Below are 24,477 nucleotides of genomic sequence, written 5' to 3'. Positions count from 1 at the left end.
AAAGCCACAACAGAATCAGAAGACAAGTTTCTGAGAGTCAACAGCTTGCGTGATAGGCGGCTCACAGGACAACAGTTTCAAGCACAGCTTAACACTGGTCGAAGTAAGCAAGTCTCAGTTTCAACTGTGAAGAGAAGACTTTGAGCTGCAGGTTTGACAGGTCGAGTGGCAGTAAGAAAGCCATTGCTAAGATGGCAAAATAAGAAAAAGAGGCTTGCCTGGGCCATGAAGCACCGCCACTGGACTACTGAAGACTGGAAGAAGGTCTTATGGACCGATGAATCAAAATTTGAAATCTTCGGTTCATCACGCAGGGTTTTTGTACGCCGTCGAGTAGGCGAAAGGATGGTTCCTCGGTGTGTGACACCAACTGTCAAACATGGAGGAGGAAGCGTGATGGTCTGGGGCTCTTTTGCTGGATCCAGAGTCGGCGACTTGCACAGAGTGAGTGGCACCCTGAACCAAAACTGCTACCACAGCATTTTGCAGCGCCATGCAATACCCTCTGGTATACGCCTAGTTGGTCAGGGGTTCATCCTACAGCAAGATAATGACCCGAAACATACCTCCAGGCTATGTCAGAACTACCTTAGAAGAAAAGAACAAGACGGTAGGCTTCAAATCATGGAATGGCCAGCACAGTCTCTCTTAAACCCCATCGAGCTGGTTTGGGATGAACTGGACAGAAGGGTGAAAGCAAAGCAACCTACAAGTGCAACACATTTGTGGGAACTTCTGCAACAGTGTTGGGAAGAGCTTTCCGAACAATATTTGATTTCCAATGTAGAAAGAATGCCACGAGTGTGTTCGGCTGTTATATCTGCAAAAGGTGGCTACTTTGATGAATCAAAAATTTAGATTAAATTTTGTTAAACAAAACGATTCAATGATTTCTTTTTTATCTCCAATTGTTTATTTGTTCTATGCTTTAATTTCAGAGTACATTGAGACATTAAACTGCGTAAATTTCAATAAAAACTGGAAAAATTGAGGTGTTCTAAAACTTTTGAACGGTAGTGTATATATATATATATATTATTAAAACAAAAGAAAGTCTGTTTGGGCTTACGCTCACTTCTCAAATTGATCCACCAACCTTGATTTATAGATTGAAGTCAAAAGACCAATTGGTTGCACACTCAAAATCAGGACAAGATGTACTTTAGTCTTTTCATTTCATTTTATTACTTAAAACATGTTTTTTTTTTTTTTTACTAAACCGAGCAAACAAACAAAAAGGTAGTAGAACAACAAAAGAATGTAGTAGAACTACACGTTTCGATACACAGGTCTTCGTCAGGTTCACAATATATATGTGTGTATGTGTGGTGTGATGTTTAGGGACTGCAGATACAATGTATACATCATCTTTCACAGAAACATTCCACAATCCACTGTGAGTTAATAGTAAGCATTGGAAATAATGTGCCCAAGCACTTAGAACCTGATTTTAGTAATTTTCACCTTCAGCACCACGGACAGTTCCAACTCTGAAATGTGCATTGGAAATGATAAATACTTTGACAATCTCCATGAGGCACATTTGGTTTGTTTTTTTTGTATTAGTGTGTTACTTTGTATTAGAGCTTGCACTATTGGGATGTAGCTGTGCTGGTGCTGCAGGCATAATGTGAATAAACTAAACAAAATGAAATACTTCTATTATATTGGTTGCCATTTCATATAAAACATTAAAGTGAGTATTGCATGCCTGTCTGAATACTTTTGCTTCTTTTTCCCCATTAATTAAACATCTAAACATTGTAATATTGTAAACCCTTTAATGATTTAAACTGTGACAGATCTTAATATGCTCAAATATACCAGCTCTTTTTTGGAAAGCTTTCATTGTATTTTTATTACATCCAGTTTAGTTTTTTCAAATCAAATCATGTACTTGTCAGGGCTACCAGATGTCCATCTCAATAGCACTAATACAGGAGTACAAAAAACACCCAAAGGGGAAAAGCACAAATAGATTCATATAGCATTAACACACAGCAGTATTTTACTCTTCAAAATCTTGTTTTCCTTTCTATTTTCCTGTTTTGCCCAACAGAAAGCTGACCTTGCAGTTGCTCCCCTCACTATTTCTTATATCCGGGAGAAGGTTATTGACTTCTCCAAACCATTCATGACTCTGGGAATAAGCATTCTCTACAGGAAACCGAATGGGACAAACAATGGCGTGTTCTCCTTTCTGAATCCATTCTCTCCTGATATCTGGATGTACATCCTCCTAGCGTACCTGGGTGTCAGCTGTGTTCTCTTTGTAATAGCCAGGTAAGTTAAGCAAATATTAACTAGGTTGATATAATGAAATCTGAATGAATCTGTAGGATTTCAGTGGTCAGAATTCATAATGAAGTACATCACACAGCACTGCCTATTATACTCTTCATGGAACAAACGTAACAGTTTGAGGCTGGGCGCAAACCAGTGACCGTGCACACTGCAAGTGAGTGTCTTTCTTACATGTAGCCTCCCTTTTGAACGTAGTAATATCCCAGGGAAAGAAGCTCTACATTCATAGATCATCACTTCACTACTGGACAATTACACAACCTGTTTTCATGGTGCCATACTTTTTCACACCTCTGACACCTTAAATTAACAGTGGATGTTTATTTGTAGTTTTATAACAATTGAATATAGATTTTTGTTTTGTTTTGTTTTTGAGCAACACATTTGTAAACCTGGCCCAATGAGTTTTTTCAGTCAGTTAAATGGGTAAAAAAAACCATTTGTGTCAGCTGAATATATTTCAATAAGGCACCCTTCATCAAACAAAATGGATTTAATTTCTTTCTTCCATGGCAGTGTTTGTATCGTCTCTCAACCCTGAATTTGTTAATAGCTCAGATTTGAAGTGGTAGTTTTACAAGTTTGAAGAAGGGTGTTCTTTATACTTGACATTTTGAGAAACAAGCATTGCAGCTGGGCTCATTAAACATGACTTCATCTTAGGACTGATTTCTACCAAGCAGCGTTTTTAAAATAATCAATCTGGAATGATACTAAAGAATCGTGGTAAACAACCCCAAATATGGTTAAGTGTGTTTTTATGCTTTTTTTTTTTTTTTTTTTTAAACAAGTAGCTAATTGAAACCAGCAACAGGTGCAGTCGAGAAGGCCTATTACAAATGGCAGCACCACTGATGGCAAAAATAGCAAGGCAGGAACATTTGAAAGACAGATTTATTTTCAGCTGCAAATGTCTGTTTTCTTAAAAACAAAATGGTGACTGAAAGATCTTTTTTTTTAAAAAACCCTTTCGAATTATACAAATATGATGTTTTCAGTTTATGAGGAAGATTAGAAAAGATTTGTGACTCAAGGTTTCATTTCATCAATTTAACATTTCTATTTTATTGACGATATTTATAAAAAAAATCTTATTTAAAATACAAGGCCATAACACAGAGACATCATAGTGTTACTTTTTTTTTAGGACTTTAAGATTTGAACTGCAGTATCACAGATGTTCTTGCTTCAATAAACTGCCAATATATATTGAAAAAAATGAAGTTTAACAGATAAGAGCAACAGAATATAGATTAAAATTTACCCCTCCAATACGATGGTAGAGTGGATAACCACTGTTGCTTCAACAGTTGTGTAAAAAAACTGTTTTTGTTGCTGTTATTTTCTAATATATCTAAGTAGTGTGCTATACTGGCCTACATTTCAGGGATGCTATTTAAAATATCAGTACTATTGTTTACATTTTCAAGGCTGTAAAATGATGTATTTAAATATGTAAGTATAGGGCATAGGGCAGCAGTGTAGAGTAGTGGTTAGGGCTATGGGCTCTGGGATCTGGACTCCTGACTGGAGGGTCGTTGGTTCAATCCCAGGTGGGGGACAATGCTGCTGTACCCTTGAGCAAGGTACTTTACCTAGATTGCTCCAGTAAAAACCCAACTGTATAAATGGGTAATTGTATGTAAAAATAATGTGGTATCTTGTAACAATTGTAAGTCGCCTTGGGTAAGGGTGTCTGCTAAGAAATAAATAAATCATATTTATATTTTCCGTGGTTCCGAAATTAAACCCATGACTATAAATGGTGCATGTTTAATTGATCTAAGTTGACAGACAAAAAAATATTACCAGGCGATCAGATTCACCTAAATTGATGTTGTCATATAAGTATTTTGCTTCATTAAAAATCCATTCAAGCATTTAGTCAAAAGTTTATACTCTGCAATCAACCTTTTCTGACACTGGAAACACATCTTTATTTTCACATTTTTATGGATTGTGGTATTCATGCATTTGACTATGTGAAAATATTCTGCGTTTAGTATTCAAGAAAAAAAGATACGCAAATCCGATTCATGTCAATGGTATGTGATAGCAGTTGTACTGTTGTGGCTATAATAAAATTTGATTTTGCTGAAATGAATGTGTGCCATAGCGGGTTTGTAAGTTCCAACTGTTAGGTTTTATAGCTTTTTTATATCTGGCTATATTTTATCTTGTCCTTCCCTAATCACTAGCTAAAATGAAGCTCGTTTTGCTTAGTCTTTTATTATTCCGCACAGGGATTAGGTATCCCTGGAAATAGGTAGAAAGTTAACGCACCACATGCAAGTCCATATTTTATACTTATTTAGTTGTTAAATATACCTTGAAAACCACTCATTCAATGATGATGACATTTGATTTTGAGCATTTGTTTTACAGTTGTAGATGACACCTTTGCATAAATTCAGGTAGTTGGTGGACCATATTTTTAGAACCATTCAAATTAGGTAAATCCTTGCATGGACATTTTTATTTTTTGTACACTGACTGTAATCAAAGATGTCATGTGATTTGTCATGTGATTCACTAGACCTATATACGATATGTTTTGTGCAGCTATTCATCAACTACAATGGACAATCAGAAGTATTTCAGTGAATTCACAAGGGCATGATCATAGGTGCCTGTGCAACTGTCTACATTGACAAATGTGTTCATAAAGATCTCTGGGGTATTCCTGAAGTGGCAACATTTGCAGATGACCATCACAGGAAAGCACTAGCTCGGTAGAAAGCAGGTAATAGATCAAGCCCACAGACGCGTGTAACATATTTGACCATCAACAGATGTCCTACAGTGGCCTAAGTCCCAGAAACCTTCAACAGACTTGTTTCCATTCAAACAATGCACTTTGAATAGGTTTTTTGAATCTACGGGATAACAAACCATGTTGGGATTGCATTTATCTATCTATATTTATCTATACTCTTAAGCACCATACAAAGTTCTGAACAACTTGCCTTTTTACACATAAAGATATATCATATAGACAGACAACTGTCTACTTTAAATAAAAAAAAGTAAAACAAATAGCATAAAGTCTGCAAACTACACACACACACAATTTGAGCAAACTCTCTACATTGTAATGAAGTTTGAAGTTTCCCTCGTGACCTTTTAATATTGCAGAATAATTCAAATTTAGAAGCCGTTTTCAGTTCCCCCAGGTGTGTGTGTGTGTGTGTGTGTGTGTGTGTGTGTGTGTATATATATATATATATATATATATATATATATATATATATATATATATATATATATATATATATAACATAAGTGTTGGGTGTGAATCTGTTTTTTAAGGAAATTTTGTTTTCATTCTTTTGTATAAGGCTTCAGTGTTGGCAGTTAAACATCCCCCCCCCCCCCCCCCGCCCCCTTCACTTACATGTGGTCAAATGATACGTTCTGCAGAAGCCCATAATGTTCGGTTTCTGTTCTTTATCTCCTTATTGTAACTACTGTGTCAGTAAAACTATATAAAAAGAAATGGCAGCATTATGCAGTGTATTGTGTGTTGAAATCACCAGGGCTGTTTGCACAGTGAAAGTATATTATTAAAACATCATCATGCTGCTGTGTTGTTTGTGAAGAGACATTGCGAAGAGACATTGGGGGGAAAGGTTCAAAGCCTTTAATCGAGGTACTGCTGAGCCTTTGCTTGTTCTCGGCACTGCTATTTAGCATTTTCAGATGATACATTATGTATTTTCTAATGTACTTGTTAATGTATGTGCCTGCTATTGTAGCAGAGTGGGGGCGTGTGTGCGTCAGAAAGGATGGTGTTGTCCACAAAAGCAGGAGAGAATGAAAACCATTCTTGGTGGTTTCTATTCAGCAAGCAGGAACACATAAAGCAGTCTTTCAGTAATTAACATGTCCATGTGGTTTGGACTCATAAACAGATTAAATAAACTGCAGTGTGTTCCAGAGGGGTACATCTTTAAGTTTGTGCCCCAGGAACGCAATAAGGTACCTTGTTGGCCCCAATTTGCTGGTTCAGGACCATGGAGAGCAGCCTTAGAGGACAGTTTCAGCACCACTCTCTCAGCACCCCAATGGAACAGCTCCCAATGGAGAGCACGTTGGTCTGCTGGGTGAGAGAAGAGAGAAAAAGTAGAGACCCTTGTTACAAGCAGAGATGCCCCTCTTACAGGTGTATTTTACCTTTGCAGTTTTGCTTAAACTGTGTTTGGTGCATATTTATCTATATTTTGAATAGTTACGTGACAGTTCTGGTTTTGAAATGGTGGTGAAATTCTTCAGCTTGCTTGGAATATTGTGAAAAAAGATCAAGCAAAGGATATTGTGTGTTTTTTTTAAATAGAGTTTTCCAAAAAGAGCAATTACAATATGTGGTACAACAACATCGAATATGTTTATTTAAAAAAACTTGAGGCTATCTAGCACTCACAGTGAGAGCACAGCTAGGCTGCCACTGTGGACTGGTACACCTGTTTAATCCTGGAATGTCTTTTAAAAATACATTTGATATGGATTTTAAACCCTTGCACTACCTAATAATTCAATATGCATTATGGCTAATGGAACCCTATTTTGAGGTCTTCACACAGTGCAGTGCTGAACATAAAATGGACTACAATATGACTTAACTATACCCTTGGGACTGTTTCTCGACTACAGCGTTCTTGAGTGCTATTCATTTTTATCTCTACTGTACAGAAAGCAGTGTGAACTAATACATATTAATGGGTTGTTTCTATGTAAAACCAGATGCATGTGAAATACATGTCAGACACAATTATTTTCAAAGGGAAGACTGGGCTTCCCTTTGAACTTGAGTTTGTCAGAGCAATAACTAAAGTGTTGAATGCTGCTTCTTTCCTGACAGGTTCAGCCCTTACGAGTGGTACGATGCCCATCCATGCAATCCTGGATCTGACATTGTCGAGAACAACTTCACTTTGCTGAACAGTTTTTGGTTTGGCGTTGGATCGCTTATGCAACAAGGTAAAGCCACCTCTGTCGTTTCTTTCAACCCGCACCCCCAGAACATTGTGTCTGATGGCAGTAATGTATAAAAAAACAAACAAAAAACCTTAGTGTTCTGCTTGTCAAGAGCAAGTGAAGCTAGACATTTATTACAAAAGAATAATGTTGTCACCACCCTTCCTACAAAACAAGTGCAGCCGAGAGGAAATGTGTCACATAGAACTGTCACAAACTGACAGGTGGTGCAAAATGGGAGAGTTTGTCTCCAAAAATCACAACAAATGTGCCTGCCAAGTACTCCTTACTTTAAAATGGAATGGATGGTTTCACATCACTCAGTGTTCTGAATTCTACACTCTGGCTAAGGTAAGGCGATATAGTAGAAAAGCAAGCGATATGTAATGTGTACACTGGGGATGGGACGAATACAGCTGTTCCGATTAATTTTCATTTAAGGTCTCACTGAATCGACACATTTCAGTTGAAGACTGGTTAAACTTTTAAATCACACAATTAGGTTGTGCTGTGTGTATAATCTCCAAAGTGCTTTCAATCAAAATCACGTTGCCGCCTTTTAATCTGTAGACAGGTGAGTTTCGCGTGGCCGATGCAGATCCGCATTTTAAACTCATAAGCATAACAATAGTGTGTAACGTCTTCAGGTAGGGTTTTTTAAAAAAAAAAACCTCTTGTTACAATTCTTCCATCTATTGATGTTGAGGTTTAAAAGTTTTAAACTGAGATGAGGCAAGACATACATGATGATATTTGGCCAGTTAAAAGCTGACAACTCCCTTTTAATCGAAAGCACTCTGCAGAACCTAATGACATCATTTAAGAGCGTCACCATGTTCAAAATAAATGTCGGTTCTGTTTGTTTTTTGTCACACGCACACACACACGCACACGCACACGCACACGCACACACACACACACACACACACACATTTGTATTCCTATATTTGTGGGGACTTTACTCTCATTATATTTTTATTTCAGTTGTACAGTTTGAGCATTCAAGGATGGCATGCTGTATATTGGTATCCCAATGGTAGTTTTCATTTTTTCAATAAGGGTAGCAATATAAAATTAATAATGAATCCAAATGATGTTATACTTGCATTAATATAACTACGCAGCATTGATTTATAATTTAGGTTTCATTTTAAATACAGCGATTAACTTGACTAACACATTCAAGGACAATAATATAAATTCTTATAATGCAATCATGTTCGTACTGGCATGCCTTCATTTTGATTTTATAATGAGGTTGATTCAATAAAGCAGTTGTTTTTTTTGTATTAGGTGACTAACACATGGAATTATATTTTACATGGCGATGCAATTAACTCACTTTTTTCACTGGACTTTCCTACTTTTATTGAGTCATGTACAGTACATGTAGATATTTCATCCCTTTAAAATGATGCCATTCACATGCCAGGAGTACCAATGGGAAAAAAAATAGAACAACTTCAACTTAAACCTGCAATGTGCAGTTTTAACAGTAAGTGCCATTTATCTGCAAGGGGAATATACAATAGACAATAACACTGAGTCATCAAAACACTTTGAAATCTTCTCAGATTTGACCAGTTGCGTTGTATTATGTCATTATGCATGCTTTTTTCTTTATAGGAACCTATACCAATCTCAACAGTAAATGTGGCGCAAGAGGCAGATAATTGCTTTGGATCACACTGCTATGTGCCTTAAATGAACCATCATTGGCATCAGACTGGTATTTAAAGGTTTGACTCAGTTGTAGCCCGATTACATGAATGTATAAAAGCAGTGTGAACCAAATAGAGAGTGCTATGGGAAGAGAAATACCAAATCGTCATGTTTCTGAATTGTTAACAGATGAAGAAAGCTTAGTGAAAATGACAACTCTTTATTGTAGCAACATTTTCACAAGTAGCTTAACATTTTGTAACTTGTATATAAATAAATACAATTACTGAAATGTGTGACTTTGAGCAACTGCTGTGCTAATGAGGTATATATATATATATATATATATATATATATATATATATATATATATATATATATATATATATATATATATATATATATTGTATATGTTCCGCAGTTACGTTTTCAGTGCATTCAGATGTTATTCAACCTAAAGCATGGCATGCTCTCCTGAGGCCAATTTAATACTTGGTTTATTGTATAAAACTGAAAGCAAATACTCTTAATATTACTGCATGCTACAGCAATATTCATCACATTGTTCAAGAACTTTTTTGCTTCATGTAAAATCATTTGACCTGTTAGGAAGAATCAAAAGGTTCATATTTCTGTAGTGAATTGTGAATATTAACATCCAATGAAATCAATGAGGCTGGGAAGAAAAAAATTGCTGACTTCACATAGTGCAATGTTCCTTATTTGAAAATGAAAAGCATTGCTTGAACTACCTAGCACATGCTAAGTAAAATATATTAATTTGAGAAGTAGAGCTATCTTGAAAGGTGATAAGATATACTGCAGTTTAGATTGCTTTAATTCACGGAATACAATAATATAATTCACTGGCTACTAAAATGCATCAAATGTTATTCATATCATAAAATTGAATTAACTGGCTAATAACAATTGTGACCAATTGTGTCTTTGTTTAGTATTTGCTGTCCAGTACACTGAGATTTCAATACAGCAAGTAAAAATGAAAAAGCCAACACTTGCACCAATTGATTTTAAGTTTGATTCACAGACATTCTAGCAGGTATCTGCTGTCTGATAGAAGCCCGCTAGAGCTGGAAGCTGATTGGCTTATGGTACTGAATTGTTTTCTAATTACAGTTAGAAACCACAGAACTTTCATCCACCAATCAGAAAGCTCCATTGCAGTGTCACACAGATGGCCATGGGACATTCTGATAGAATATCTGGCTTTAATAAAACAGCAATGTAAGGAAATCAAAGCATTGGAAAGATAAATACATTTAAATGATCTTGGTAGTCTGTATTGTGACACCGTTATCTACCAGCCAATAATGTCCTCTAGTCAAAGTTCTATTCAGTGAAGAGGAACATCTACAGAGAGCAATACAGTCATTATAACAATATAACATTATGGAACTATCAGTAAACTACCTAGAACAATATAAGTTCTCCTTCCTGCAAAGAAATTGTTTCTTGGTAGATAATACTATTGCAATTCGTCTTTTATAACTAAGCCACCAAAATACATTTGGCTGCTGCTTTCTTCTGTATGGGTGTACATGGTGCAGCCCTCTCACCAACCCCCTCTCCTACTCTTCCAAACGACGGGTATAAATCATGGTCAGAGCTAGGCAATAAAGGAAAAGAAACAGCATCAGGGAAAGTGCTGCGTGATTGTAGGGTGAATTATAGAAATGCGGATTCTTGAGTGTGCATCTGTCTCCCAGATGAAGACAAACGATTGCCCAGGTAAAAGAGAGAGGTGCCTGAACCTTCTCAGGCTTGATGAAAACAGATGGAGTTTGGTATTTACATATATGAGGGCGGTGGTATAATAATACAGAGGAATCCTTTGGCATAGCCCCCTGTGAAAAAGAATGTGAATAACACACATGTATTTGAAACCGCTGGAAAATATAGTCATTCCAATAATAATAATAATAATAATAATAATAATAATAATAATAATAATAATAATAATAATAATAATAATAATGATACATTTTAGCCTCTATTTATAGTCTGTATTTTAAGTTGTCTTTCTGATGTATCGTCTAAGAATATTCTGCTTCTCATAATCCTGGAGGTAATGCTGTAGAACCATGAACAATTTCAATTGTATCTAGAAAAGTGTAACGTGATGGGACATAGAAACGCTTCATATTTTATTATTGTATCTCCCTCATTTTCAGTTTCGTTAAGAGGTCTGAGAGTGGTGGTATCTGAAAGCTATTTTGTAGCTTAAGAGTAGAGGAAATACTGTCACAATGGGCAGGCTGGTTTGATGTTAATCCAGGCCAGAAGGCAGTATAGAGTCCAGACATGAATTGTGGGTACAAGCACAGAGCACATTTATTTTACTAGTCAAATGCTTCAGACCATACATAGCCTAATTCCACAGTTCCAATCTGTAACATGCATGTCACAGAGTCAGTTACTTCTATTTTTTAGTCCACTTGTTAACCCATGTTACTCCAGATACACCTGAGGCTCGTCTATACAGCTCACTGCTCTCTGATTTCACAGAGTACAACACAGTATGTGGAGTAAATGAACTGCATATGTCACTTAAAGGTACAGTAACCGATTAGTAAAGGATAATTACAATACCTATGATGTTGTGTGGTATTTATTGCATTTACAGAATAGTGCAATGTCAGACACAATAGTCTTTTAAGGGTGTATTGTTACACTGGTTGGATAAGGCATTTGTATCTTGATAGTCAGAGTTTGTTAGGGTCATAGGCTTAACAAACCCCACAGTAAAATATTAAGCATTCGGGCAAATAGATATTATTATTATTATTATTATTATTATTATTATTATTATTATTATTATTATATACTGTGCAATCGAATGCCCTTTAACACAATTAAAACCTGGACACTTTTCACATGGGCTCAGAATCATTTAAAGTTGCATGTGCCTTGCTGGAAAGAATTCAATAACAGAATTATGAACAACCACTTTAATCATAAAACACAATAATGTGATGGTGTTTTGGCTCAAATGATGTTATGTTATTACAGTTACAGTGCAGCTGTACTGTTGTATTGGCTTTTTCACTCTCGGCTTTTTCTTGTTCTTCAAAAGGATTGTTTTTAAATCTCATGCATTTTACAGAAGCAGCTCCATTGCTTTAAACATCAACTTCAATAATCAAACTTTTTTTTGCATAACCATTGTAAGGCTCTATTTGAAAGAATCCCTTTTAATTGCGTTTTGTGCATTGAATATTCAAGGTTAAGCTTTACTCAATTTGTGTTTTCATTGAGCATTGTTGAATGCCATTAGGTTCTATGCATTGCGGTCACTAACGGCTTCCCTTATGCGGCTGTGATAATTATTATTCATTTTATTTATTTATTTTCTAATAATGAGGCAGCTGCTGGCTCTGTAACTGCAAGTTCACGATTAGGTTGTGGACCTGGGTTGCTGCTGGGGGCAGCAGTCTCATCCCAGTCCATTCATTACGTCACTCCCATGAGGCAGTGACTGGTGTTAATCCAACACATTCTACAAGCACTAAAATCTATAGAAAAGAAATGTACAAACGGTGGGGGAAAAAACTGTTCATTGTACTGTAGCATGCAATTGTGTTTAAATAGGGTGTGCCTTACATGTCTGATTAAATCATTATGCACATGGATTCCCTTACAGGTACTCTCTAATATTAAATACGCCAATGAGTAAGAAATCTAGGCTATTGATAAGGTGTGCGGAAGGTGCTTCCATATTCATCTGCAAAAATGATTGATGTTTCACAAGGAAACCATCACTAACCGTTGAGTGGCACATCAAAAAATATTATCCTTCTACCTACCACCAGGTTGATTTCAGCATTTCAGTAAATCTTCTCGGGTCAGTCGTACATAAAATATATTCTGTTTTCAAACATGCCTTCAATTACAAATGTGCCACCACTCAAAGTTGAGAATAGCAAATAATAAAATAGATGTGGGTGGAATGGCGGGGGGGGGGGGGGGGGGGGGGGGGGGGGGGGGTGGATAACATTCTGTTACTTAAAGTATGCATTCTGGCTTACCTACATACAGTAATGTTTATCCATATAAATCCTTGATCATGACCTGTTACACATTCGTGTTCCATTGAATGTTTTAAAAATCCATTGAGATCAGCTGTCAGAATGTATACATACAGTACCTGAAGTAAATGGCTGTCATCTGCATTAATTAGAGCATGTTTATAATGTATATGTGCTGTTTTCTTTGCAGGCTCTGAATTAATGCCCAAAGCTCTTTCCACCAGAATCATTGGTGGTATCTGGTGGTTCTTTACTCTCATCATTATATCCTCCTATACGGCCAACCTGGCAGCATTTCTGACAGTGGAGCGTATGGAATCCCCTGTGGACTCGGCAGATGATCTAGCCAAACAAACAAAAATCGAATACGGTGTTGTGAAAGATGGGGCCACAATGACCTTTTTTAAGGTAAAGCTTTACTTAACTTGTTGGTATTTCACAAAGAAAGAAAAGGAAATAAATTGCCTGTTTTACTATGTTTCATAATACTTTCATAAGGAATCATAATTAATTTATTCTTAGGCTTTCGTGGTTTTAATAGTAGCTGTAGTCCAATTAAGCCGGAACTATCCCTGACATGCTGACATTGTTAATTGTCATTTAATGTGCACTGCGGAAACGGTTTTTATTTCTGGTTTGTGCTTGAGGACTGGCATTGGCAAACACTGAGTCAATATGGAATCTGATTGTACTATTGTAGGTATTAGGGGTTTATTGTATGTTTATTTCTTCATACGTTGTTGGGATCTTTTCAGTTTTTATTTAATTAAATTTGGTCTATTATTCGTCATATGCCACACAGAACAAAAACAGTGCATTTTACTGTATACTTGATTAAGGCATGCACTGTAAATGTCATAACTGACTAACTTAATTACTACCATTCTGATGTATCTATTTTAATTAGCAGACAAAACAGACAACAGGCAAATGTACTATACACAGAAACACGAAGGTACTTTACAGCTTATTACATACAGGAAATCAGCTGTACTGTAGAATATGCCCTTATGAACCATAGTTTTGTATTTGAATATGCACCAGATGGCACTACAGGTTTAAGATCATTGCAGGAATGCACTGTGGTAATGACAACAAGACTTTGGATAAGTATGTGAGCATTCTTGGCAGAAACGTTAAGGTCATAATGTTTTTTTTTTTACTATGTATTATTTTATTTTTTTCTATCAATATCTAGTTTTAAATTGAAGCAGACATGCTTAACTTATTTATTTATGTATTTATTTATTTAAGAGTGGGATATCAAACCTGTTGTATGTCAGCTCCACAAGTACCGTTAACTCAGGGACACAAAAGGCTTTTACACATTTTCCTTCAAACATGTGCTTCATTTTCATAACCAAGCTTGTTTTGCATTTATGAATATATTTCTTTAAAAAAAACTTGAAAGTGTTACACACACACCCACGTTTTGTGCACCCAACTTTTCTTTTTTTGTACCTGCTAAATTGACTTGGGCAGAACCATCTTCCCAATATTATTTTTTTCTGACTCTCTCTAATTCTTTACCTGAATGGTTTATAACCTCTCGATTTGCCACATGTATATATTTTTTGTTTTATTTCTCAATACCCTGCTCGGGCTTCCGGTGATATTGCTGGATACTGTATCCATCTAACATTTCTGTCACATTCAATTTAATATTCTCCTCTCTCATATGTTAATATGTTAGTATTACCTGTACTAACATATTAGCATGCATCATTCATTTTTGTTAATGATTAGTAGCACATTTGTAAACTGTTTAACCTGGGCCAGGATTTCATCAAAGTTTATGGCCATGCCATACACTGTAGGTGTGTGCTTTATAATGGCTATGCCACCACCATCATTTTGATTTACTTTGTGGGCCCTAATCTCACAGGCAAAACCTTACTTCATCAGTGCCATTAAACCACTTTCAATGATGATTGACTTGGAGTGGCGGGATATTAAATGGTACTATGCAGTATATTAGCTAATTATTAACAAACAATAACAACTTTTCTTATGATATTAGTAAGCGCGTTCTTATACAGTAAGAGACACATGCTATGTGTATATTCCTATTTTAAGTATTACATTGTTACGAGACTAGTAGAACATGTGAATGTAATTGCTTTTACTGCAGTTGTGCAGGCAACAATTGAGACTCATATTTATTCAAAGCAGCACTCTCCCTTAATAAAAAGGGGATTTGACATTTCAAGTTTGCTTTTTGACACAAACATGCCTGGGACGTGTCACACAAACAAAAGAATAATTAAAGATTCAAATATTATTATGTTGCTTCAATCAAAGCTGAGCAGGTGTCACCAATTATCTCGTCAATGCTGCTGATCTCAAAAAGAGTCAGTCAGCTAGCGTCGTTCTTCTTAAGAGAAGAAAAACTAGTGCAGCTGTTGCAAATCAACTGGCAAACATCTGACTTAGCACATTGAAACATATTGAAACCTTCTGAAAGAGCATTCCTGAAACAGGAGGAAGTTATTGCCCCCCCCCCCCCCCCCCCCCCCCCTTAATTCTACGTCTCTGCTTTCCTGGTTCCAGATGTTAATGCATTGCACAACAGTATTAATCTCAACTAGGGGGTACTCTAATGCAATTTTTGAGAGTTATTAAATACACACTTATGTATTGAATGAACCCATCTGGTTCCATCATGATACGCTAACTAATGCTTGTAGGATCTCTAAAACCAATTGTTATGTAAAATACAGTTTCTCGCTGCCTAGCTTCCGTTGGATTCTTTAGATTGAGTTTTTGAGATCACACATTAATATTTAAGGGTTTGAATCAATCCTAGTGCTTTTTTGACTTGTCATGTATTATTTAGTGTTAACTGTGGTGGTCTTATCCCCTATTGAAACTGTAACAGAGTTTCCATTACACTTTTCTATGTCTAAAACCAGTATGTTATACAAACTGTATCCACTGTTATAATATGTAAGTACATTTGAATTCCAAACACCATTTGTAAAGTCCTACTAGATGTCTTGATGACAGTATAGTATACTGTAGCTAATATAAAGAATGGGGTTATTGCTCAGTTGGAAATGGAAAGGTGTCTGTGAGTTAGTCAGAAAAACATGGTTGTATGCTTTAATAGCAAACGTAAACAACTGTAGTAATCCCAGCTTGTAAATAAGATGCTGTTTTACCTGTTCAGTGTATCTGTGGTATAATTAACACAATGCATGTGTGTACATTTACGTTTTTTTTTAAAAGTCAGAAACCACAGATTGAAAGGACAGATGGTGAAATCGTTTGAGAAGAAGACGAGACAGGGCTATTCAGGCTGAAAGAGAACTTTAGATAAATATAAAAAAACAATTGCTTTCAAGACAATTGATATCTTTTTTTTACACTATAATACAATGCTATTACGTTCAGTGACCCAGTAAACTGAAGTGAAGGTACTCCAGAACGATGTTTACACTGTAAAGCTTTGAAAGGCGAGCTGGGATTTCATTGCTGGCACACATACGATACAAGGTCTCAGGTATACACACATTTATTTCCACTTTCAATTACTTCAGCTGACCTTGGAGAAAATATAATTAATATGAACAAAAAAAAAAAAGATATTTCCCAAGGTTATACAAAAGATTTACATTGGTGAGCCTGCATGTTTTGTGTCAATATTTTGGGGCACTATTACGGTATGTGTAAGGGCTTATCACAACAAGATGCAGATATTGCTTAAGATAATCCTTTTCTACAGAATTTCAACTGGTTCCTGTTGGAGGCTTTGCACATCCAGTTTAAATAATACAAGTATTGTTTGATAAAAACAAACACCTGTAATCCCCACGGTAAGCACGGTTTAAAGTAATGCTTGTGATAAACAACTGTAATGGTTTTCATTATGAGTAGCGATTTCAAATGCATGTTCAGCTTTCTGTTGCTGATGGTGGTGTTTCCAAACATTAACCTTGCATGATTGGATACAGCCCCTGGTCCCACAATCTTGTCCATTTGTTTCAGAAATCTAAAATCTCCACTTTTGAGAAGATGTGGGCATTTATGAGCAGCAAACATAATACAGCACTTGTCAAAAACAATGAGGACGGAATCCAGCGAGTGCTGCAAGCTGATTATGCCTTCTTAATGGAGTCAACGACTATTGAATATGTCACTCAAAGGAACTGCAACCTGACCCAGATTGGAGGTTTGATAGACACCAAAAGCTATGGCATTGGAACACCCATGGGTAGGAGACTTAATCACCCCTTTATTGTACAATGGCAAAAAATGTTCTGTATCTCGCTTTACAATATGCAGGCTAGAAGTCAATAAACATCCTTTAGCATTTCAGGTTAGCCCTCTATGCTGTATATTATGTATACAGTAAATGGTATTGTTTCAAAGTTTGTATAGGTCTGATAGTAAGTAAGATGCAATTGGATAATATAGGAAAGTGATGAAAAGGTGTTGCAATGTTGCATTATTTGTTATATTTCCTTTTTTTTTTTTTTTTTTTGCTAATTACTTCTGGTTTTGGCAAGTATTGTTGTGATGATTACAAAACATACAAGATCTTCTGTGCCCAGATTCCTAAAACATTCTGCTACCAAAACCAAATACTGATTTTAAACTTCTTTAGTTAACAGATGTTCTATTGAAATCTGGATCCAACTAGAACATTATCAGAGGCACTTAACATTATTATTAACATTACCAGAACATTCTCACAAGAAAGCCAATAGCTTTTAGATGGTGTTAGGATAGTAAAGCATGGTAACAGGTATAGATTTGATGTACGGCACTGTATATTACAGACTATAAGGAGCACGTTATAGTATGTTGCTGATGTGAAAAAAAAAAAAAAAAAATCATTTAAATTACAGGTTCTCCATATAGGGACAGAATCACCATTGCGATCCTTCAGCTTCAAGAAGATGGTAAGCTGCACATGATAAAAGAGAAGTGGTGGAGAGGGAACGGCTGTCCCGATGAAGAGACTAAAGAAACCAGTGCGCTTGGGATACAAAACATCGGAGGCATTTTCATCGTGCTGGCAGCAGGACTGGTACTGTCTGTGTTCGTAGCAATAGGAGAGTTTGTGTATAAACTGCGGAAAACAGCTGAGCGCGAGCAGGTAAACAGCACGGACTACTTATTTAATGTGAAGACATTTTAAATCCTATTGCATTGTTGCCCGTGCATTTCATTCTCACTTATGTTTCTCTTTCACTACAATTATAACAAATGCTTTTATCCAGCCTGCTGTACATTCAAACTGGATAAATAAAAAAAAACTTTTTTTTCCTCATGCTGTGTGTTATTGTTTATTTACCTGCATAAATCACACTGAGAAAGAGGCTTTGGGCTTTATTTTATACTGTGCTGTAATAAGGTATGACTAATCCTATATTCACACTAACTGTTCTTAACCCGATTTCAGGAATTCATTTTAATCTTTATTTTCATATTAGACTGGGATAATTACTTTAAATCAAGGGATATTATTTCAATACAACTTAATATTGGGAAATGGAAAATGCAGGCCATTGTTTCCAAGGGCAACCGACCAAACATAAACTGACACAAGTTTGAATACTACATTTTCAAATACATTGAAAACAGCCGCATGCATGCCCAAATGTTACATTTTTAACTGCACTCATTTCTGTCCATTTTAATGCCGTTGTTTATGCAGACACACTACCAAACAAGTTTGTGACCTTAGGGCATACATAGTTTCAGAAGGAATAAATCAGTTAATGACTCCATCACAATTTTGAGCTATTCTATCACTGTGGTCTGTGTTCAGCTCACTGTCAATTTAGCCCCTCTGCTCATCTTACATATTATTTGATAATAAAACTAAACTGTTTTGTTTAATTGATCTAGAACTAGCATAGCATGTGAGATGAATCCTGCATTAGTCGCTGCTGGTCACAGTAGACACTAGAAGCTTATAGACAACATTGTAAGAGTTACATTGTGTCTGGAAAGTAAAGCTGCGATTTGGACGCAGGTCACTTTCTCTTATTAAGAACTGCTGAGCGACCAATGAGCTGCATTGATCCTGTTCAGTTAGGCTGTGTTACAGGATGCTATGGAGCGTGGAAGCAGGGTCAGGTTCAAGGGTTCCTCTGCCTGTCTAGAGACCCACAACATGCTGGCAATTTGGGCAGAAAGCTCCTGAGCAAGAGCAAACGGCTGACTTTCTGCATTTATTTGGAGACCTCCAAAATAGTGTGCAGACCAAAAAAAAAAAGTAGACATTAATGTGATTGGACTGCTGTTGACCCACATAACCATGTACTGCATTCCCCTATGCTGCTTATACTTCAAACCCATCAACTGCATATTTTACACATTCCATCAAAAAAATGTCCTGCCGACACCCCTCCTAATTGAAACCGTGACCCACTGAATGTCTTTTTCTCTTGTAGAGATCCTTCTGCAGTGCCATGGCTGATGAAATCAAACTGTCATTCACATGCGAGCGGAGGGTAAAACACAAACCACAGCCACCGGTTACGTTGAAGACAGATGCCGTGATCAACATGCACACTTTTAATGACAGAAGGCTACCGGGGAAAGACAACATGACCTGCAACACCGGACTGACACCCGTGTTTCCATAAACTTGAATCATGATGCGTTGGCACAAACATGGATGGAGGAAAACTGCTGGGGCTGTTTCAGAGACGAAGCACTTAATCAGAACAAATAAAAGTCAAATAATCACACCAGTTTTACATGACGGGGGGTGGGAATGCAGAGTGGGGGAAACAGCATTTTTTGAAATAGGGCTCGGCTTACATATCAGTGTCCAAACAATCTGAGTCTGGTGTTTACGTACAAATACGTTTATGTGCAAAATACACAAATACTACCACATGAAAAACAGGAAAGAAAGCAGGCCGGTGGAGAACTCCACAGTCGAATGACCTGGAACAAGGCAATTTGAAATCGTTCAGCATGGCAATAAAAGAACTTCTGTTACTGACTAACAGTGTACATTGAAGAAGAGAAGTCACAGATAGCACATCACAAGTGTACGTACAATGAAGCTGCTACATATTGGCAAGATGTTCCTCTTCAGATCATGTTGACCTGTTACCTCAATGCTGTGTAGACGTCCTGTTCTACATGCCTGATTACTCTGATTTTAGCCACAGAAAGATCTCAAAGGACATAAAAAAGAGGCATGGCTGGGACCATGATACCAGAACTTTTTTTTTTTTTTCTACAAAAACAACTTTTGCTTGGGAGCTGCAAAGTCTAATAAAAAAAAATAAAAAAATAAAAATCTGTATCAGTGAACAAGAAGGAAGTACATTTGTTGTCTCCGGTGTTACAGCAATTTAGGCCCCCAGTCGCCTTGGTCTGACAAGCGAATGCACATATCAGACAGGGACACAGTCATACAGGCAGCATAACCTGGTTAGTCAAGGGTTCATCAGTGGGAACTGAATAATTTCCAGCCCTAGCAGGAACTAGAAATTCCTAAATAAAGTTATGTTTTCATACATTGTGTCAATTTTTTTTTTTTCAGACAAAAATAAAATAAAAGGTTTAATTTGTGAGCAATCAGAACATTTGCCAATTGTTCTTTTCTAAAGGTTTAGATTTGAAAGAATTTCAGTACAAGATTATTCAACAATTACCAAAGATCTGTCTGCTAAATTGAAGTAGTCTTTGAATTTGAACTATTATTATTATTATTATTATTATTATTATTATTATTATTATTATTATTATTATTATTACTGCTTAAATATGTTTTGAATCATAATGGCATATACCGGTTGTCAAATTATTAGCACTACCGAGATGTAAATCTAATGTGATATAATTACTCTAGTTAATATCTTATATTAGATGCTAATTTATTTTCGATTCATCAAAACAGCCTGCAGCGAATATTAAAGGAAATGTCATCCCTTACTGATTTTGTTTTGACAGCTGCTATATAATTTATGATAGCAGTTTATTTTTCTAGAAATTCACAGCAGGTCAAATATGTAATCTTCCACATCCAAAACTATCAAAAAAGCATAGTCAAAACAACGTAATTATATTTTGGTAGATATTGTTAATTAAAATGTACTTATTTTTACTAATGGTCAAAATACATATCCCATTTTGGAAGTGAAATCAATGTTATGAGGAAGATTAATCTAGCATTTAGCGCCGCATTTAATTTAGAGTATTATGTTGCATTATCGTGCTTTTATTGGGCATATGAGTGTTACCAGAAACCGAAAAACACATTTTGCAAACCGCTAGCATTTTTTTCATGTGTGTGTGTAAGCATGTTTTACCTCCATAATTACTTGGTTTTGGTTTGATTTAAACAAAAATATGCATATGGCATGTTCAAGTCTCATTGCTCTATTGCTCTCTGTGATAGATATGTTGCCCCTCTTAAAAACACAGGGTTAATTGTAAAGGAGATTAAGCAAAATTAATAGTGCAGCTCTCAAGTATATTTCTTCCCCACAATAACAAAGTTATATGAGACAATGTGGTCGTATTTTCTGCTACGTATATGTCAGTTGCAGTGTAAAGTTCAGCATGATTATATACTGTTTCACGACTAGTAGAAAATCAAATGCTACTTGATTAGATGTGTTCCCCTCCTCCACCTATGATGCTCAAAGCAGTTCTGGGTGTCCACGAATCTGGGTGTCTACAAGCCTAGTAAATAGTTCATATCACCCCTGGATACAGCTTATTCACAAGCTATTGCAAAGCACTATTCTTGGACTCCTTTCCTTAGGTAAAATAGTCCAATATTGCATATCTGAGCACTGGGAGCAAATAAATTAAAACGTATGTGCACAGATTTGTTACTGTTTCATTTTTTTTTTCTCAGAATTAGAGTGTGGTAAAGGGTCTGGTTTCTTTTATGGAGTAATTAATTAGGTTCGGGCAACTGAGATTCTTAATGAAACCTAAAATAGCAGGTACCTCCACAAGTTCCTTTGCTAGATGTGATAAAGGTATTGAAACAAGGGTGATGACAATCAAGGAGAACAGAAAATATGACCTGTTAGTCTCTTGCTAGTTCTGTAAGTACAAATCCCAGTGCATTTACGCATTCTACAGCAAAAAAAAAAAAAAAAAAAAAAAACTTGTCCTGTTCTTCTCTGTTTGGTACGTTTGGAGTAAACCTGTTCGAGATTTTGCCTTATGGGTGGGTCACATTTATATTTGTACATGTCATTAGCATATGCTTAATATCCCTGACCTTTTCTCATTTTGGTCCCTTCACTATGCATGGCTTAGAGTGGCACATACTGTACTGCAGCTACCAGACTCACGCAGGTCATTTTTTTGTCCTAAATGATGATGTTAATGTGTCATATCTGTGTCTAGATAGGTAAGCAGCAATTTGTAGAGTATGACAATTGCAAATGTCAGATGCTAAAGGTTTATGATTAATACTGTATTATAAGGCAAGATTGTTTTTGAAGGCAGCACACCTCTATGAGGTTTAGCTTCAAACAGATACAAATAATTATTTTACTTATACTGTAACTGTACTATTGCTGCACTTTCAATTCACCCATCTCAGCGTCATTCAAGATTTAGAAGAAATCCCTTGTATTGATGTTTAAAGTGTAATTGAAGCTCCCAAATGATAATTTTACTAGCGGTGTCAGTGAATCTCATCTGTCTCCAGTAGTTCCATTACAAATTATTGATATTAATAGTGACACCCAAACTTACTGTCAATTAAACTAGTAGCTAAAGCCAAGAACAAACAACAGAAACCAATGTCCCAATATTACACGTGCTAAATCAGCTAAGTAAATAATAATGCGTAAACAATATAATAATGCACGTTTCTTTCCCCCACATATACAGAGCCACTTCAATTTATAAATAACTTAATTGGAATTACATTTTTGCCCTGCTTAAACAGCTGCACACAATTTTCACCCATAAAGCTGCCATTTGGATTTTGCAATTGCTTAACGCGACTGGTAAATAAGTCTGTGAGAGTACACAGTACCAACTGGCTTTACCTAATTGAGTTTAGAGGAATTGCAGAAGCTGAGCAAGGAAAAGATAATTAGAAACCTTGTTTTAGTTCTAAATGAACTGTTTAGCTTAATGTTCCTGTTAAATAATAAAACGTGCTTATTGTATTGTGTTACCCTGATAGATGCATTGTCAAAATGCATCACACTGGTTTAAAAAAAGAAGTGAGGTCCATTAAGACTAGTAATTTAGGATGAAAAGTGAATTGGACTTTTTAATGAGCACAGGTGAGTTTCATTAATTGGGGCGAACCCTTGCAGGATTTCTTTTTCTTTTTCTGACACCCCTTAGCTTTCTTGACGGCAGTTTATTTTAGTATCAAATGAAATTTGTGAATATCATTTTGTAATACAGTAGCTTATATAAATATTGTTTTCAATTGTTTATATATATATATATATATATATATATATATATATATATATATAGATATATAGATATATAGATATATATATATATATATATATATATATATATATATATATATATATATATATATGCATTTTTCTTCTTCAGTTCATGTGTCTGGAATCAGGCATTGTCAATGGCCTGATGCAGATAATATTATTATTATTCCCCTCTGCTTTAAGTTGTGTGTACAGTTTAAACAGTTTGTTCTGGTAGAAAAAATCATGGCTAATAGAAAATGGCAAGATAATTTTGTTTTTTCCTCTGATAATCAGCTTTAATACAACCAATAATTGGCAATAATTACACAGAACAGATAATTAACTTTGGAGCTTGTAAGTAGTTTTAAAATGTTGTTTTTTTTAGTTTCAAGAATCAAATTGTGGTTTTTGTATTTGTTTTTCCCAAGGACTACAGATATTTTAGCAGGCTGAGCATAAAATGAATGGGTGGGTAATAATAATAATAATAATAATAATAATAATAATAATAATAATAATAATAATGAAGCAAAAATCCCAACACATTTGGTTTTTAAACAAAAGATGAAATTGCCCTGGCTTTTAAAATTAAGAATGTTTACAAAACAGAAATGTGTAGCCTGTAGCAACCTATGTACAATATCAGTTTGAAAATAAAGTGATAAAAAACTCTCTCTCTATATATATATATAATTTTTCCATAACCCTTGGTTTGATCTGGTATTAACAATTGCAGCCTCAAAACATTGTTGGGAGCCATTGTTCTATATATTATGTTAATAAATACAAATAAAAAAATAAATAAAAACAAGTTAATGGACTTTGTGCCAATCAGGGTTTTATTTGTGGACATGCAGAATTTCTATAAATATAGTTTTTGTAATGTTTTGTAACAATTTTGCTTTCCTAGCAATTGTTTGTGTATTTGCTTACCACACTCAGACTAATCAAAGTTAAACAAATACTGGAGATTTTCTTTTTAACACACTGTGAGGAATTCAGTTGTACAGTTTGCTGTATGGGTAATATGGTTTCAAAGTTTTAAATAAAGAAAAGCATTTTCTAGTAAACTTTTTTGTCTTTTTTTACGAGCA

At 35.6% G+C, this 24,477-nt stretch overlaps 1 protein-coding gene across 1 annotated transcript in view; it reads left to right on the top strand.

Moving 5' to 3' along the window:
- Positions 1–20,473, top strand: part of LOC117413292 (glutamate receptor ionotropic, kainate 3) — an 83,314-nt gene extending 62,841 nt beyond the window's left edge. Inside the window, exons 11-16 of the mRNA XM_058999893.1 lie at positions 2,060–2,283; positions 7,163–7,281; positions 13,177–13,394; positions 16,974–17,199; positions 17,837–18,087; positions 19,391–20,473. Of these exons, the coding sequence (XP_058855876.1) occupies positions 2,060–2,283; positions 7,163–7,281; positions 13,177–13,394; positions 16,974–17,199; positions 17,837–18,087; positions 19,391–19,585 (1,233 nt within the window). The 3' untranslated portion in view covers positions 19,586–20,473. The remainder of the gene's footprint in view (positions 1–2,059; positions 2,284–7,162; positions 7,282–13,176; positions 13,395–16,973; positions 17,200–17,836; positions 18,088–19,390) is intronic.
- The last annotated feature ends 4,004 nt before the right edge of the window (positions 20,474–24,477 follow it).

Source organism: Acipenser ruthenus, chromosome 25, assembly GCF_902713425.1.
Source record: "Acipenser ruthenus chromosome 25, fAciRut3.2 maternal haplotype, whole genome shotgun sequence".
Classification (NCBI taxonomy): Eukaryota; Metazoa; Chordata; class Actinopteri; order Acipenseriformes; family Acipenseridae; genus Acipenser; species Acipenser ruthenus.
Note: the sequence above shows the minus strand (reverse complement) of the source record. Positions and strands in the feature narration are given on the sequence as shown.